At 43.3% G+C, this 16,719-nt stretch overlaps 1 protein-coding gene across 1 annotated transcript in view; it reads left to right on the top strand.

Annotated features, from left to right (window-relative positions):
- Positions 1-206: 206 nt before the first annotated feature.
- AACS (acetoacetyl-CoA synthetase) overlaps positions 207-16,719 on the top strand; it is a gene marked incomplete at both ends in the record, with an annotated part of 36,040 nt that continues 19,527 nt past the window's right edge. Inside the window, 5 exons of the mRNA XM_079543862.1 lie at positions 207-324; positions 3,155-3,258; positions 6,798-6,918; positions 8,642-8,755; positions 16,011-16,108. Coding sequence (XP_079399988.1) covers positions 207-324; positions 3,155-3,258; positions 6,798-6,918; positions 8,642-8,755; positions 16,011-16,108 — 555 coding nt within the window. The remainder of the gene's footprint in view (positions 325-3,154; positions 3,259-6,797; positions 6,919-8,641; positions 8,756-16,010; positions 16,109-16,719) is intronic.

Here is a 16,719-nt window from a genome sequence, read left to right as displayed (position 1 = left end):
GCAGTGGAAGGACACGCTTTGACGGGCGGGGCGCACTCCTTCGGCTCCGCGGAAGGTTACCGCGACGGGCGGTGAAGCGACCCTTAAAGCGCAGCGCCCCGCGCAGGGCCGCGCAGTGCGCGTTGAGAGCCGCGGCGGGAGCGCTGCTGTGCGGCGGCTCTGCGAGAGCAGTGACGGTTCTTCTCGCGCCTCCGTTCTGCGCCGCCATGTCCCGCGAGCCCGAGATCATGGAGTCGCAGGTGATGTGGGAGCCCGACAGCAAGCGGAACACCCACATGGATCGGTTCCGCGCCGCCGTGGCCGGCAGCTGCGGGCTCCGCCTGGGTGAGCGACACGGGAGAACGGGCGGGGCGGCCCGAGGGGCATCGTAGGGCCGCGCATCCCCTCGGGCGGTGCCGGCTGCGGGCGTGATGCTGTGCCGCAGCCTCGCGCGTGGGCCTCGGGTGCTGCATCGCGGCTGGAGCGGAGCTGGGCGGCGGCAGAGCGTGCGAACGGAGCTGTGCGGTACCTGCGGGCATCGCGGGGCGACACAGGGCGGGGGGTCCCCAAGAGGTGGTGGTGGTGGGGGGGGGGGTGTTGAGATCCGGTGTGCTGTGTTTGCTTTCTTTTTGTTTATGAAGGGAGCGTCGTCGTTTCTAGCCTCTGTGAGGTCTGGGGAGGGAGATGTGATGTTGGCTCAGTGGTGGAAGTGAGGTTACTGCTGTATGGCTGCACGAGCTCTTCTAGCTCTGCTTCGTGCCCATTCAGCCGTGTGGCTGTGCCTTGGCGTGTGCTCCTCTGATTCGATCCACCAGCTTTGAGTTTAGCACCGCTTTGGGTGGGCGGTGAGGCCTCCAGAGGGTTTTTCCAAACCCGAGTTGTGTCAGCTCTATTGAGTGCAGGCTGTGAGCAGTGCTGAAGGTCTCAGGAACCAGCGGGGCTTGGGGGGCACATCTGTGGTGTGAACCATGTTTGGGACAGGGGTTGAGCTCATAGCTGTGATTGCCCTGATGCAGTCTGGACACCCTCAGTGTTTAGGCACTGGGCTGCTTGTGTAGCTTTTCAGTTCCTATCCCTCTACCAGGGGATGAGGGATGGAGGGAGCAGTTCTGGCAAGTGGCCTCACTGGCTCATCTGTCCATGAGTGTCTGCAGTATATACACTGTTCTGGAGCATGTAGTCCAGCAATCAATTCCCTTCTGAAAAGCCATCTTAAGGCTTTATAAGGAACTTTATTATTTATTATTGTTGATAAGGAACTTTACGTCCAGGCACACTAGGTTAAAGTTTTGTTGTTGTAAACACAGTGCCCAAATCTTTGGCTATGTTGGAAAGAAGTTATTGCAGGATTTCAGCCAAGCCTTGAGTCAGGATGTCACAACTGCTATTCGGATGATTGAGACCAAATGCAGTTTCAAGTGGGCTGTGCAGATTTCTAGTCAAAAGAGCTAGAATTTTTCACTTCATTTCAATGCAGCTACCACTTCAAAACGGATTCCTCTGTATAGGAACCTTTGTCAACTTCCATTAGATACAAACTGATATTCACTGGTCTGCACACTATTCGGCAACTAAGAATGAATTCTTTCTGTAATATCAAGATGTGGCCTCGCTGTGGACAGCCAAAGGCAATAGAGCCCTTTAAACAGCACAGCTCTGCCCATCCCTGAAACGTAGCAATGAAATGCAACGTTTAATTGCTGAGTAACAGGTTTGGGCCCTGAAGGACTTGTGTGCCAAAGCTCATCTGGGGACAAACTGCACAGACAAGACAGAGCAAGCTAATTGTGTTGGAAGAAACCAGATGGATGGTGGTGGTGTTTGTAGCACTTACTGAATGGTTTGGGGCATGTGCTGCAATTTCCTTTCGAAGGGGAAGGAGGGGGGTGAGTTTAGTCAAACCTGTCCTCATATCAACTTATGGATGTTGGGTAGTATATCAAAGATTAACTTGGGTGGAAGTTCTTCCTGTAAGAAAACAGAACTGGAGGCTGAGCTGGTGGCAGCATATAGGTAATAGTGGGGCACTGAGGAAGGGACGTTCTTTGCTTTCACCGTGTCAAGTTTGACTTTCTGCTATATCAGTAGTATCTGAGTAATCTTCCACTGATAAAGATGATGTGAAAGGGGCAGGCTGATAGGGAAACAGCAAAAATTGTGTGAATAGTGCTGTAGAGATGGCTCAGATGTTCTCTTATGAGGCTGACAGACGTTTTCCTTGTCGAAGGAAGACAAAGGTGACTTTTAATCAGGCAGACAACAGGCTGACGAGGCAAAGAGAATTAGAGAAAATAACTCCAATTGATTTAGTTGAAGGTGTCAAATAGGAAACAGTTGGCAGGGTAGGAAACTGTTACTACCTCTAGTGATAGCAGATACTCTGTTTAACTTGGCTACTGGCACAGCTTCAGGCAGCATGGACATGACATCCTCAAGCAACCTAAATTGAGGAATGAGGAATTTGCTTCAGCTATTCATACCCAAAACTGCTTTACATGCTGCATTTTGATTTGTTGAATACTACAGTTCTGAGTTTCAGTTTGAATTGTTGTACTGGAATTTTTGTGTGGATTCCTCAGGTTACTTCCTCTGTTTGTTGTGTGAAACTTCAGCTGCTCATTGCCATGTTCTTAATACCCCCTCACAGTTGTCATGGCTGGCCAGTGAACTTGTTTTATCACAAGAGGTATTAATACTGTTTTAGCATGAAAATGATTCTATCCCTCACCCTTCACTGTTGAGGAATAGTGCGTTCTTGCTTCATATGGTGCTGTTAGACAGTGAGTGGATCCAATTCGTGATGTAGCACAGCTATTAGAAAAGGTCCCTCTCTGTCTCTTTGATTGCAAATGGCTCGTAAAGCAGTCAGGTGAAATGATGCCATCTGTTCAAGTCACACTACGCCTGTTGATGCCACAGTCGCTTGCCTTGAACAATGTGTTGTGCTTGTGTAGCAAGGGTTCGGCTGTGGGGGGCTGCAGGGGTGGCCTCTGTGAGCAGAGCCCAGCAGCTGCCCAGTGCGGGTCAGAAGCAGTTCCAGCTCCCCAGAGCAACCTGCAGCTGGCCGGAGCTGAGCCACGAGTGATACAGTTTGTCTGGATTTAGGGCATTCCTGAGTATAGTTGGTCTACATTCCTGTAATTGTGTAACGCTAACAGCCGTTTGTTACTTCTAGCCAACTACAACGACTTGTACCAGTGGTCAGTGGAATCCTTTGCGGACTTCTGGGCAGAATTCTGGAAGTACAGTAACATCGTGTGCTCTCGCCTGTACGATGAGGTGAGCTGCTGTTACTAATCAAGTACAACACAGAGGGGAGATCAACCTTTTACAGCTGATCTTTTGAACTGCTGCTGAAACCTTCTTCCATTAATATGAAAAATTGAACTTCCTTGCGTAGTAGATTGTGGTGTTTTGTTGCTGATAAATTCTAGTACAGTGAAATCCCCAAGTTTTGTTGTCCTACACCATTCTTTAGTGGCTATGTGCCTTCGAATACCCTGGCAGATTGTAAGGAGTCTATCAATAAACTGATTTCTGTATCAGAGCTATGCTGATAGCATATCATGAAATGCTGGCATGCCCCCAAGTTCGTGTTTGTATTCTCTGAGTCAGCTTTTCTGGTAAGTGTACCTGTTACCCACCAGTTCTGTGGGACTGGTTCTGGAGCTACCTGCAGTCAGATGTAGGGGAAATATCTCTGGAGAAACGATAGCAGTTGAACGCAATCACAAATGGAATAGCAGACCTTGCTGCAGCATTGCTTTGAGATGAAGGAGACTTCCTCTTGCAAATGGAAGACAAAGCTGGAATCCTTCTACAGTCCTGGTATGGGATATCAGCACCAGCCTGTGCTTCTCATCTGAGGAAGGCACAGGTTGATTAATCACTTCAAAAGCTTAATGCAGAAGAACCTTCCTGGGACTTCTAGGGAAGGAACTGGACTTGGTTATTAATCCCTGGAGACCATCTGTACCAAAAACATGGAGTGCTTGCAGACTTGCAGTGGAAACAGGTACGTTTCTTTACCTTTTCCTGTTTTGCAAGCTTTTGTACTGCATGAGATGATGTCAGGAGATTGTCTCTCCAGAACTCTTGCTGTGAAACTGTGTGTTCATGTGTCTTAATGTCCTTAGAGTGAATTTAGAACCCAAGAGCTAGCCTAAGTGTGCAGTTTGAAGATGGTAGATGCTCTACTAGTCATTTTAATAACTTATTTTGTAAGCAGTAGTTCAAAATCTAGCCAGATTGTAATTGGGATATAATCCCTTACCCTGCCTTCCCTTCCTCTGTGCTGTTAGCAAGGCTATTTTCCAGACTTCCATGAGAATGTGAATTATCCTAAGCAAGCAGTTCAGAACTGTCTTTTACCTTTGTTCTGAGCAAACTGAAGAGTAATTCTTGTTCTTTTGTCTTACAGGATTCTTCTTTCTGGTAGACTGTCCCTCAAGGCACCACCAATGATCAACAAGCTGGAAGGAAGACTGAAAAAGGCAATTGTAGCCTAAAAGGGGATGTTTCCTGAGGATGAAAAGCTGAAAGATAGGGCTGCCTAGGAAAGCTTTAACTAGACTTCTTGTAGAGCAGGCATCCCGTGGCCTGGAAACTCTCAAGCAGGGGCTTGCTGTGATGTGGGGTCTTTAAATGGGGAGAGATGAAGTTCGTTGTATAGGCAAGTACTGCAAACAAATATACGTGGTGTAATACAGAGCTTGTTGTATGTTTGTATCTTTATCTGTGTGAGCATAGGCTCGACTTCGAGGCACAAAGCTAGAGTCAAGCCTTGAAGTTGACTTGCTGGTAATCCTTAATCAATTTCTGGTGGATATCAGGAGGAAATGTTGCTCACAGTAACTGAGCTGTTGTGTGACAGCTAAGAGCTTTCGTTTGTCCTACGGCTGGATCCCTGTTGCTCAGTGGAAGTAAGCGTTACGCTGGGAGGAGAATAAAAGTTTTCACAAACTAGAGTTGACTCTTGTTTTGCTGGCTAGAAACAGCCCCTACTTCTGTAAGTCATTCTTGGAATAACAATAAAATGTTGTGTATAACACAGGAAGCCAGTGTTTTATTTAAACTCAGTGGATGAGTTAAGTATCCACGTAACTTCTGACAAGAATGAAGGTGCTCACAGCATATGAAGCCATCCCGACATAGCAGCACTGCCATTATGTCAAACTGCAAGTAGATGTTGGTTTTTAAGTGAGAAATGTAGCTTAAACTTATGTTCTTTCTCCTGTGAGAAGTTCCTGACAGCTGACCTTCCTGTGGAAGGGTTGCTGTGAGCATTCTGATGGTATCTGCTCTTGCTTTTCATGAGGTGTGCTGCTCAGCTCTTCAGGTCATACAGAATATCCCACGTACACAGTGCAAGGCAATGATAGTTTTTCATGATCATGGTCAAATATATTTTCAAAGCTGTAATCTCTGTTTAGGGTAAACATAATCTGTGGGATGGTGGCAGCGTGGCAAGCAAACCATTTCATGTGGGAGAAATGTGGTGGGGGGGGTGTTGCAATACAGTGCTTATTCTTAACTGCTGAGGCCAAGGATGTGGTGACTGCTGTGAAGAGCAGTTACAGAACAGCACCTGGATGTGGGAGTGCAGCTGACACTTGCTGTGTTTGCCTAACCACATAAATTGGCCTTTTATGCCCCTGCTGTAGGAGTCAAAATTTAACGATCCTCATTTAATGAGGATTGCAGCTGGCAGTACTGTAGAGTACAATTTCTTCCCTTTCCCAAGAGCTTGCGAAGCATTTATTGTGTGACTCTGAAGTGTGAATGAAAGGGCTGTTGCAAAACTTTTCATATCCATGCGAAAACTAGGAATGACTAAATAAATAGGAGATATTACCAGCGAGCAGCAGAAACTTCCTTGAGGAGATCAAGTTGTGCATATGCAGAAGTACCACAGGGACTGAGTTTGACATGGGGTTGTAGGTGTTTTCTGTTGAGGCACTGGGCTGTCTGGGTCGAGCACCTTCTGCTGATGCTGCCCTTAGAAGGGGCATGAACAGAATTTTGTTCTGTTTTGTTTTGTTGTTGAAAGCATTTTGTGCTTTCAAAAGCACAACTTATAAAATAAGCAGCAGATGCAATAAAGCTGCAGTGTAAAGAGCACAAAATGCGTGCTGTTGGGCAGTGGAATTTCTAAACAGTGGGACATGAAGGGAAGAGAGCTGCAGCCCCTCATGGGTAATTGTTAGGGGCTCTTTGTCACTGCTTTTAAAGGCATATGCTTGCCTGCAACTTAGTGACAGGTAACTCAATATTTGAGACCAAATTAAAGGTACAAGGGGGAGTTGTTGTTTCAGCTGAATATGTTCTGGGGACTTCTGTGTATTGTATTTCTCAATTCTTTGTGTTCTTTCCTAACACAGGGTTACTGGGTTATTGGGGCAGCTTTTGGGAAAACACCAAATCAAGGATGGTAGAACTGCGAGCGCTGTTTGTGATGTGATTCGTGCAGGCTGCTGAAGCTTTTGCTCTCTGAATGAAGCTGTGGAGTACTTCCCTGCTTTCTAGCAGTTTGCATGCATCTTGCAGTCTGGCTGCAGTGTTTTGGTTCATCTGTATATTTAAGGCTGGTCTGGAGATGGGGCTGTCAGCAAGGAATGCTTCCCAGTCTTGTTCTGGTGTTGGCTTTCTTTGCTGACAAATCCTTAGTTTTTCTAGGCCTTTAATTACAGTTCCAGTGTTTGCCATCTGTAAACTGGGAGCAATCATTCTTCCTTGGAAGTAGCTGATGTCTGTAGAATGGTCTTAAACATGAAGTGATATTACAGTTTTGTCTCTGGCTGTTTTATGCTTTTCTCCAGGTGGTTGACACGTCCAAAAGTATTGCAGATGTCCCAGAGTGGTTTAAAGGAAGCCGCCTGAACTATGCAGAAAATCTTCTGAAGCACAAGGACAATGACAAAATTGCACTGTATGCAGCAAGTGAGTATGATTTAATGGCTTTCTGGTGTTTATTTATAACTCATAGGAGTTACAGGCCTTATAAAGCAGCCCTGCTTTTGATGAAAGCTTGTAATAAACGGGCTTCAGTGAGCAGAAAAGGAAGTAAAGGTGGCAGTTCCACAGAATACAGGGGGTACAGCTCATCAAAAAATGGGAAGACATGCTGTGGGAACGTTGGTAGCTCAGGAAAGTCCTTGGTGAAGTTCTCAATGTTAATTTAGACGTGCTGCAATTTTAGAAAAAGTAGAATTAAATACTAGTGGTTTAAATTATTGGTGGAATTACTAGCAACTCAGTGAATTATTAGTTTGATATATATTTACCTTGTCCATAAAGATCTTGTTTCTTGTTAGGAAACGATGGATTTCACTCTGTGCTTTGTGTAACTCAATCGTAGGGAATGATACCAAAAGGAGCAAAATTCTTTTCCCACTGAATAGTGTGTCAGTGCCCAAGTAGAGTGAATGCATTTACCTCATTGCAAGGGACAGACTTGCACCTGCACCTCTTTGCATGACCTGCTATATTTAATCTTCTTAAGATCTCTTAAGTCAGAGTATTTTTCATTAACCAATCACTGCTAGGTCAGAGTGGTGCTTAAGGAACCTGTGTCAGGCTCCTGAAATCACTGGGGTCGATCCTGTGGGAGCTCTGTGGGTTTGATAGAGCACAGGAACAGAAGTATAGCTTTCCTAGGCCTTCATTTGTCATGAAGTCAAGATCACAGTCCTCTTCCCTGTTGTTCTAGGGGAACACAAAATCTGTAGATGTGCTGTTCAGTTTATAAACTGCACTCTGTTTCCTTCTGTTCTTCCCAGTACCACTTGCTCTCTTGTTCCATGTAGGACTAAATGTACCTGAACAGAGGTCTAAGAAATCAAGAGATTAAAAGCACTGTTCACTGCTTACAGGAAATAACTGTAGCTGTTCTGCAAAGCCCTGCTGGACCACAGCACACAGTGCATTTCTGTTGCTATGCTCTTGATCTGTGTTGTCGTGAGAAATGCTTGATACTGGAAACAGGATGGGTCAGATGGTTTACAGAAGCTAAAGAATTACAGGGCTTTATAATGACAAACTTTGCTTTTCCTAACATTTAACTTGTTCGTTTTGTTTCATGAGTGATTTATTAACCGCTTACGTGCATCTGACATTCAGTATAGAAATAAAAATTTCCTGCAGACCTTCTCAGAGGTGAATGGAGTCCAGTTTAGTTTATTTGCTTTGTGGTATATTGGCAAACACAGATACTCCAAGAAAAACATATTGGAAGTCCTGTGATTTTTCTCATCAGCAATCTGGCATAATAAAACAGAATTAACACCTCATAACCTCTTTCTAGACCTCATGAGAAAGTGGAGCAAGTAGGGAGAATGAGGCTGTTCTTTCCATGTTAGAAAGTAGCCTTGGTAGGTGCACTCTGCTTTGAATGCTCTTTGAGAATACGCCTCTCTGGTGAGCAGCTTGCATTTTCAGATGGACATTCCAATTTTTAAGAAAGTTTCTCATGAGTGAATATGACTTAATGCTGGGTTCCCATCAAAACAAAAGGCAAAGGAAGAACTTGAAAACCCAGAAGAGCAGGAAACTGGTTTCCTAAAATTGCTTCATATTCTTTTAATTCCATAATTAGTTGCTTGCTACTGACTCCAGGTTGTAGTGTGTGTTTTGTGACTGGTTGTTTTAATAAATCTTTCCTCAGAGGAAGGCAAGGAAGAAATCTTGAAAGTGACTTTTGAAGAACTGAGACAAGCCGTAGCTTTGTATGCTGCAGCCATGAGAAAGATGGGAGTAAAAATAGGAGACAGAGTTGTGGGTAAGTATTTTTTTTTTTTTAAGGGAGAGGAAGTAAAATTTTTTTGACGTAGCAGATGAGCAGAGTTATAAACACTTGATTATGAATTTCTATTTCATAGTTCTTTTACTCCTACATTTAGAATGTTTCTGTTTCCTTAATTTTGTATGTCATGCTTCTAGAGAGAAGGAACTTGGATTAGCCTGGAAGTGCTGTAGAGGGAAGGGGAATACCTCATTCATGGCTTTCTTAATGTCTGCTTCATAAGTGCTCCATAGAAGCAAAAGTGCTGGAGGCTGCATCTAACTGAGCTTTGAGTCACCGGGTTCAGCAAAGTCACACTGGGGCAGTCCTGGAAATCAGGATGGCAGGTTGTGTGCTGTGGTGCCAGCTGGCAATTAGAGTGCCTACAGCCCCAGGTAATGCACTGCATTGTGAGCTGCAGTTCTTGAGGAACAGATGTGTACTACTTTGTGCCATCAGTGCTTTTGGGAGTAGGGACTTCCACCAGAATGGTGGTAGTGAGTAAGCTGATGAGCAGTAGCTTGTCATGTCATCCCAGTGCCAGGCTTAGCAGTTGGAGCCCTGGCTTGATTTCAGTTACTCATTGTGTTTTCTGGAGTAATCTAAGATTCTCAGTCCTAAGACTCGCACACATTTTTCCATACAAATGTCTTTTTCTTATGACCAGCTTTTATGCAGGCATTACTGAAGCTGGCCTAAGTTCATTTGCTTTTAATTGTTGTTTTTGATCTGCAGTTGATCTGCTCCATGTATACACTTTGCATACTCTCTAACATACTCTGTGGTTCTGTCAGTCAAACCTGCAGTATCCTTGAAGCTCCCTGACGCCTACCTGGTATTTGTGTGTGCTTATCCATCTGGCTGCTGGAATCACACGTTGTTTGAGCAACACTTGGCAGCTGTCCTAAGTCTTTGTAAATTCATGTATGGTGCAAACCCAAAGTGATGAAACTACTTGGTTTGTTTTGTTGCATTTTATAAACCTGAACCTGAGCCCACGTCCTCAAAACCAGAAGGGTATGCATTATGATCTTTTATTGCACCCATAAATATGATTTACAAATGTGGCTGTAAAATACACTCAAGGTATCTCATGCTTTATGTATGCTATGAATATTCTACAGAGCTTATAACTGAGCATTTAATTATCACAGCTATGGGCTTGCTGTTTTACATAGAATCAAGTCCTTAATCTAGTATAAACCATCCACCAAAGTCAGGAAGATCTGCTTGAATGAAGAATTTAATATCTAATTTCATTTCCATTTCAATTTTAACATAATCATATTTGTATCTGACATCTTGTTGAGGAGCAGTGGCCTCTGTGTGAAACCATGTGAGCAAATAGAACTTAAGCTCTTCTAATATACAGGAGAAGTATTCTCTGTAGCTGGGGAAGAGAAAATGTGCTATTTAAATGTAATTGTAGTCAACGTTATTAGCATGATTATTACTACTATTATCATAACTTCAACAACAATTTCTTCTAGCTAATGAGTGTATTTTGCTTAGCACAGCGGGAGGCTGGCTGACTTCTGAATCTTATTTGTTTTGGCAGTTGGCTCACCTCTGCTTATTTTAATCAAAAGGAATCATTGATGTGCTTGCAGAAGGTAGCAATTCCAAGTTTCTGTTGACAGTTCGTCATTAATGTCAATGCTTCCTTGCACATAAAAGGTAGGACTTAACTGTATGCTTCAGCATCCTGTTCTCGGAGGAGAAAACGTGTGTTGACTCCAATGGGAAGCCTGGACTTCTAGTAGAGGAGGTGCAAAATGCAGTAGGATTGCAGTTATTAAAACAAAGAAAAAGAAAAGCAAGCATGCATTGAAAACTCAATGAAAAATTTGAGTTGTGTGATGTCTTCTGACTCGACTCTTTTAAGCCTTGTAATCTATTAGCATGTTTGAATTATTATAGGAAGCTCTTCTTTCACAAATGTTACGCTGCTATGAAATTTCTTATAAATTACTCTTGTGCTCTTCCTGACAACCTAAAATGGATGGGGGGAGGCAGGTTGGTTCACTTGTAAAGGTTGTGCTGCTTCTGTCCACTTCCTGCTGTCAGAGCGAATGTACCTACAAGACTGTGACGTGAACTGCTCTCAGACTTCTTCCTAAATAGCAGCTCTAGGATTTCCTTGTTAAGTGATGGTTTTACCTTTTCTCTTTTTTAGCCTTGCCTTTCGATTACTCCTTTAAGAACAGGGTTTATCAAAATGCCTTCATTTTATATGAAGCTTGTGATATCTTGCATTCTAATTTTTTCCCTGATCTCCCCCTTTACTCTGGCTGCTGAGAGACATTTTTCCTCACCAATCTCCAGTCAGATGAACTCCTACCAACTCCAAACACTCAGTTCTGCTGCACAGTTCCCCCTCTCTCTCTGTCCCTGGTACCCAAGACTCCCGACTGACAGATTGCATTGCCTTGGATGATGGCCCCTTTCTAGGGAGAGCTTCAACCTGGAAGAAATCTGGTGGGAATTTTAACAGCAATTGAGCCACACACACACACACACACACACACACACACACACACACACACACACACACATATATATTAAATTGGGTCTCAGCTTTGTTCATATGTGTCTCTCCTATGCCAGAGGATACTGGCAGTCCTCGGGAGAGTTGAAATGCGACTTCACAGTTGGAGGCTGAATCTACTGGCTGTTTTCCAAACCCCAAATTGACATGGGAGAGATAGAAGTGTTGGGTGGGAAGGCTTCAGTCCTACAGCCCCTTGTGGTATCAAAGATGAGGCTCTCCAGTGTTTGCCAAAAGCTACAGGGGCCTGATTTCTTCCAAAATTTGTAGCGTATGACATAAAGTGTGACTCTTCACATAGCTTATGGAAGTATAATAAGGGGCATGCTTTCGCTGTTTCTGGAAAATCAGCTTTTAAATGGAAGGGACATATTCTACTAATTTTATTTCAGTTGTGTAACTCCTACTCAGCCTGTCAAGTTCTGATGCCCTTTGTTGCCATTTTCTCATAAAGTTACTTGAAGTCTTGAGCTGTTCAGATCACACAGGACCATTATAGCTACTTTTTTTCTTGTGAATTTAATTTCCATTCTTCGCCATCTCTAAGATAAGACTAGTTTAACCTTCCATTACTTAGCATATCCACTAGTTTGATCAGTACAGCTAATGGTTGCATCATGACAGCAATAGTCAATTTAAGTTGGAGATGGGTGGGTGTGGGTGGACAGGCAGCAACGTCAGCACTTTTATCAGTTTGATTTCTTCTTAGTCTTCCATTTCTATCACTAAGGAGATGGTGTTTAATAGTAAACATAATTGAAACAGAAGCATAGTGAAACATCTCTGTTCAAAAGATGCATTGAAATATCGTCCATGATGTCTGAACAGCTGGAGGAGACAGGTACAACAGCTAATCCAAGTCACACAGATCCAAATGGGAAGTGCTTGTGGTCTCCCTCTGGCCATCTGTTTGGCAAATAGCAACGACTGCAGAGCGAGTCAAATGAAACTGGAACTATCTGTGCTATGGGTCTCCAGATACTCTGCTGCTGTTATCCCATAGCCAGCTTTGTCCTCTTACAAGTCAGCTGTGCAACAAATTAATCTTCCCCGTGTGTTCACACAAAAATCCTTAACAAAACATCAATGAGTTACATTGTTTAAAGCTGGTAATTTATCTATAGTAACTGCATTAGCCCGGTTGCTTACGTGGGTTTTAAAGCTAGCTTTGTAAGAAGATTAGCGTGTTACTAATAGTCTCAGGCCACAGTAATGCTAGGTGGGATGACCCTTTCAAAATCCAACAGGAGTACAAAATCTTATGTTAATGTCAGGAAGAGAAGCCGAGAGGCTGGTCTTTGAATTGACTTTCTTTGTGAGCTAATGTAGATGAGTAGCATGAGACGTGGAGAGTGTTTACTTGCAGCTCCTGACTTCCTCCCAGCGTGTTCTCCTAAGGCTTGTGGTACATCTTTGGTGCCAGGTCTGTGCTTTTTTCATCCAGACAGCTAGAAACGTTTGGATGCTGTGCAGCTGAGTGCACGCTCTGCTCTGAGCCACTGGGTGCCTTCAGGGGAGTCGTTCACAGCACTCACAGGAAATCGAGACTTTTGCCAACATGACTGTGCCAGGAATTTTTGGACCAGAGATGTCACCTATTTTGCTGATAAAATACTGTGATGTAAATGAACAGGTAAATCTAACCTCAGCATATGCTAGGTTGAGTAAGTAGTGATGAACAGCAAATGCTGTCCAGAACGGATGAGGCTGTAAGTGCCTCTTAAAGTGATCCATACAGTACAGCCAAGAGATCACTTGTCCTGCTTAGTGGAGGCTTTTGTCACTTTCTCCTGAAAGTTTTTATTTCATTTGTTCTAAAAAATGTTGTGTGTACTTATGGGGGAGGAGTGCTGCTGCTAGGACCCCTGCTACTACAAACGCAGTCCCTAGTTGCTGTGAGTTCCCAGCTCCTGTGTTTCGTGCCCTTAATTCAGTTGCTTTCTTGATCACCCAAAGGAAAATCCTCCTTTCCAGTAACAGACCATAATTTCTGCCCCTTCTTAAGGATTTGGTTGCTACCTCAAGGGCCATAACCAAATGCAGGGAGTTTGTCATACATGATGCTTGCTATAACTGGTTCGCAGGGTCTTTGTGAGAAAGGAAGAAATCACTTTTTATTTCTGAGAATCCAGTTTTAATCTGAAAGATTGAGGGGAGATGCAGTTTGTGTCACTTAAATTTGGGAGCCATTGAGAGATGAGCAGGATGAGTTTTTATAGTGCTGTGTTGGGAGAATCTCTTTCCAGAACAGAACTACATCTTTACTCACAGTTGTTGGGCATTGTGGCAGATTGGTGAAATTCCTGCTCACCAGGCTGCCTGCCTACACTGATCAGATAAAGGTGGAGGAATGCAGAGTAAGTTGCTTTACACGCTTCGTACCTTTTGGCAGTTTTGGCTGATTTGCTCAAACACCATTTCAAAGCCATCTGACAGATGGGAGTAATGATTGAATTGTCTGCCTCACCACAACGTGCAGAGATTTGTGTACTTGCCCTGTGGGCTTTTCAGAGTGAAGAGGACTTGCCTGTAGTAAGTGATGCTCGTTAAGCTCTGGCAAGGTAATCAAACAGCTCCGAAGCCTGAAGAGACATCTTTTGCTTACCTGTGGGCCATACTACAGCAAAACCCCCTCCAAAAAAAGGCTCAGTGGAATTACTTTTCATCTATTAAAAATAAATGCTTTCATCAGGTAGTCGGTGGTTTAAAATGGCTCATACACTTCAAATTGTTATTCTAGGATGGAGATTTATCTGAAAAGAAAAAAAATCCAATCTTGGGATGCTGTACTTCATGTAAACTTGTGACCCTAACGAAGAGATAGCAAAATAGATATGGCTTTATGGTCTTGAGGATTTCCTGCACTTTATGTACATAAGAGCTTCCCTGAACAAAGCATTAGAAGGTGTACATGTTTCTAGGGAGTAATTTGCATTTTAATGATATGAGGTTTTCATTCAGCTGTTTTCTTTTAAATAAGCCTTTGAGCCCAAATCATAACACTGTTTTCCAAGTTGCTGCTCCCAGAAGCACAGCAGCTCACTGAATTGTCAAGCTGGTTTGAAAGACTGATTTCAAGGTTTTGAATCACAGCGAAGAAAATTCTAATCTGATACTTTTAAATTTAGGGTAGATTTTCCAGCTGAGTAGAAAAATTGACAGGAATGAAGCTCAGCACCCTCTTGATGAAGTTAAAACGTATTGAACTGTTGTTAAGATGTATAATTTAGTTCCTGTCCTGAAAAATATCTCCATAAACTTCCATGGATGTCTTTCACTGAGAAGTGCCTGGCCCTGCTGGGTTTCTGCTGCCTGGCAGATGCTTCAGCAGTGCTTCAACTGGCCCAGAAGTCCAAGATTTCCCTGTTCTCGACACCTTTGTAGAAATGGCTTAGAAAGCATTTTGAAGGCCATTTGAGTTTGCTTTCAAACACTGAATTCTAATTAGATGTCCAAATAATTAGGCCTGTCATTTGCCTCTTTAAAGTAATTGGACATGTTTCAGTTGCTTAAAAAGCATTATCTGAAACTACAGATCTTTGATCTGTGTTAGGGTGGTTTCAATGTGAATTTCAGCTGCATGCTGTTGATCTGGGGGTTGGACTCTGATCAGTTGAGCCAGTCTCAGTGCCACGGCAGGCTTTGTGGAGGGCTGCTCCAGTTGAGCCCATTGGAAGTCTAACTTGACTTTCATTTCTTCTGTGTGCTTTAATAAAGTGACTTGAAATCTTGAAGGCTTGCTGCAAGCCAGCAGTAAAGCTGAGGATTTACATTTGTGTTGGAATGTTCCAGGGCTCGTCCCACCATGTTCCCTTATCAGCTCACGCTCCGGTTTTGCTTGTTTCTATTTAAGATTCTGGTAGTCTCTACCAGACAAAGCTCAGCTGTGTGTGAAGCTGATTTTTTCTGCTTTTGATCATAAATGCACTTCAAATGCAAAGGAAAAACTTGAAGAAAACACTGGCCACCCTCATGCTTCGTGTCCTTTTATGGAAGACTCTTGTTTTCTGATGCACTGTACGTATTGAATCACCCATTGATTACAATTAGAATAAAGTCAGGAATAGAAGTCTCTTGATCTGCTAACAATGTTCTTTGCCATTTGTGCCAAGCAAAGGAAAGAAATATGTCTTTCTGTAGGCAACTTAAATGGCTGGGTACAGAAATCTGTGACGTTACCTGTTTGCATAAGAGTATCTTACAAGATCAGCAGCCAAATTCCTTTACTCTGAGAGCCCTGCCTTTCTAAGCACTGCTGAGGATTCAGCTATCCTTCCTGGTGTTTGTTTTTCCTAACAGCTCTGTTTCTAACGCCCTGACCTGCAATGGTGCTATACTCTGTGCAGAGTTTCTATGTAAGATACTTAGTCCATACATTTATTTTCTCTTAGTTCCTCTCTTCAATGTGCTACCCTCTTGTCCTGGAAGCCTCATTAATTGAGTAGAAACCTTTGTAAATTGGGAATAATTCTGTAGTTATAAAATTTGATATAACTTTTTATAAATGGCAACTCTAGTGACACAAGAATGAACTGCATGGACTTTGAAGGAGGACAGTATGACCGTGTGGCAAACTTGCAGAGTTGAAGGATACTTCAGACTACAACTTTCATTTTTTTCTGTGCCAACTGGTTATTATACACATATTTCTTGTAAGCTTTGGTAGTTTTTGCTCCATCTCTAACCCTTCAAATTTCACCGCAGGTTACTTACCAAACAGCATTCATGCAGTAGAAGCGATGCTGGCTGCGGCGAGTATTGGTGCTATCTGGAGTTCAACATCACCAGACTTTGGCATTAACGTGAGTAGCCCTACTGTGCGTTTCAGGAAAGCTGTCATTGTTTTTGACAGCCGTGAGGAGGACAAATTAGTGGCAGATGGATTCTGTTCACTTTAATCTTACTGCCACCTTGTGGCACACTGGATTCTCCTTTTACAGCAGCTACAAACTGAGCAAAAGCCCCGTGTTTTCAGATGGCAGTAAGGATTTGCAGCCCAGCAGTTTGAGTATCTTCAGCAAACTCAATGCTGAGAGACTCTCAGGCAATCTGTAATCTTGGTGAGCTTTTGCTGCATCTTGTCAACTCATTTTCTCAAGGCCCTGAAGAATGAGTACTGGGTGTGACAAGCGTATGTGGAGCGACTTTGTAGCTTCTGAATAAAAACTGAATAGGAAAAATAGAGAAAAAAAGGCTAAAAAAAAATCGTGATACCCAAACAGACATTACAGCATACTCTGGAAGGTTTGGGTATACTTTCTGCTTTATTTGGATAGCCCTTAGCACGTCATAAACAGTAACAAACTGCTTTTAAAATAGAGTCGTGAATCTTTCTTCTGTTTTAATAGTTTGAATTAAAGCAATTGGAAAATACACTGTTTGTACGTTGCAGAATGCAGAAACTACCAGAGTT

Source organism: Tetrao urogallus (assembly GCF_951394365.1).
Source record: "Tetrao urogallus genome assembly, chromosome: 17".
Lineage (NCBI taxonomy): Eukaryota > Metazoa > Chordata > Aves > Galliformes > Phasianidae > Tetrao > Tetrao urogallus.
The sequence above is the reverse complement of the archived record's forward strand: the minus strand, read 5'-3'. Positions and strand labels throughout refer to the sequence as shown.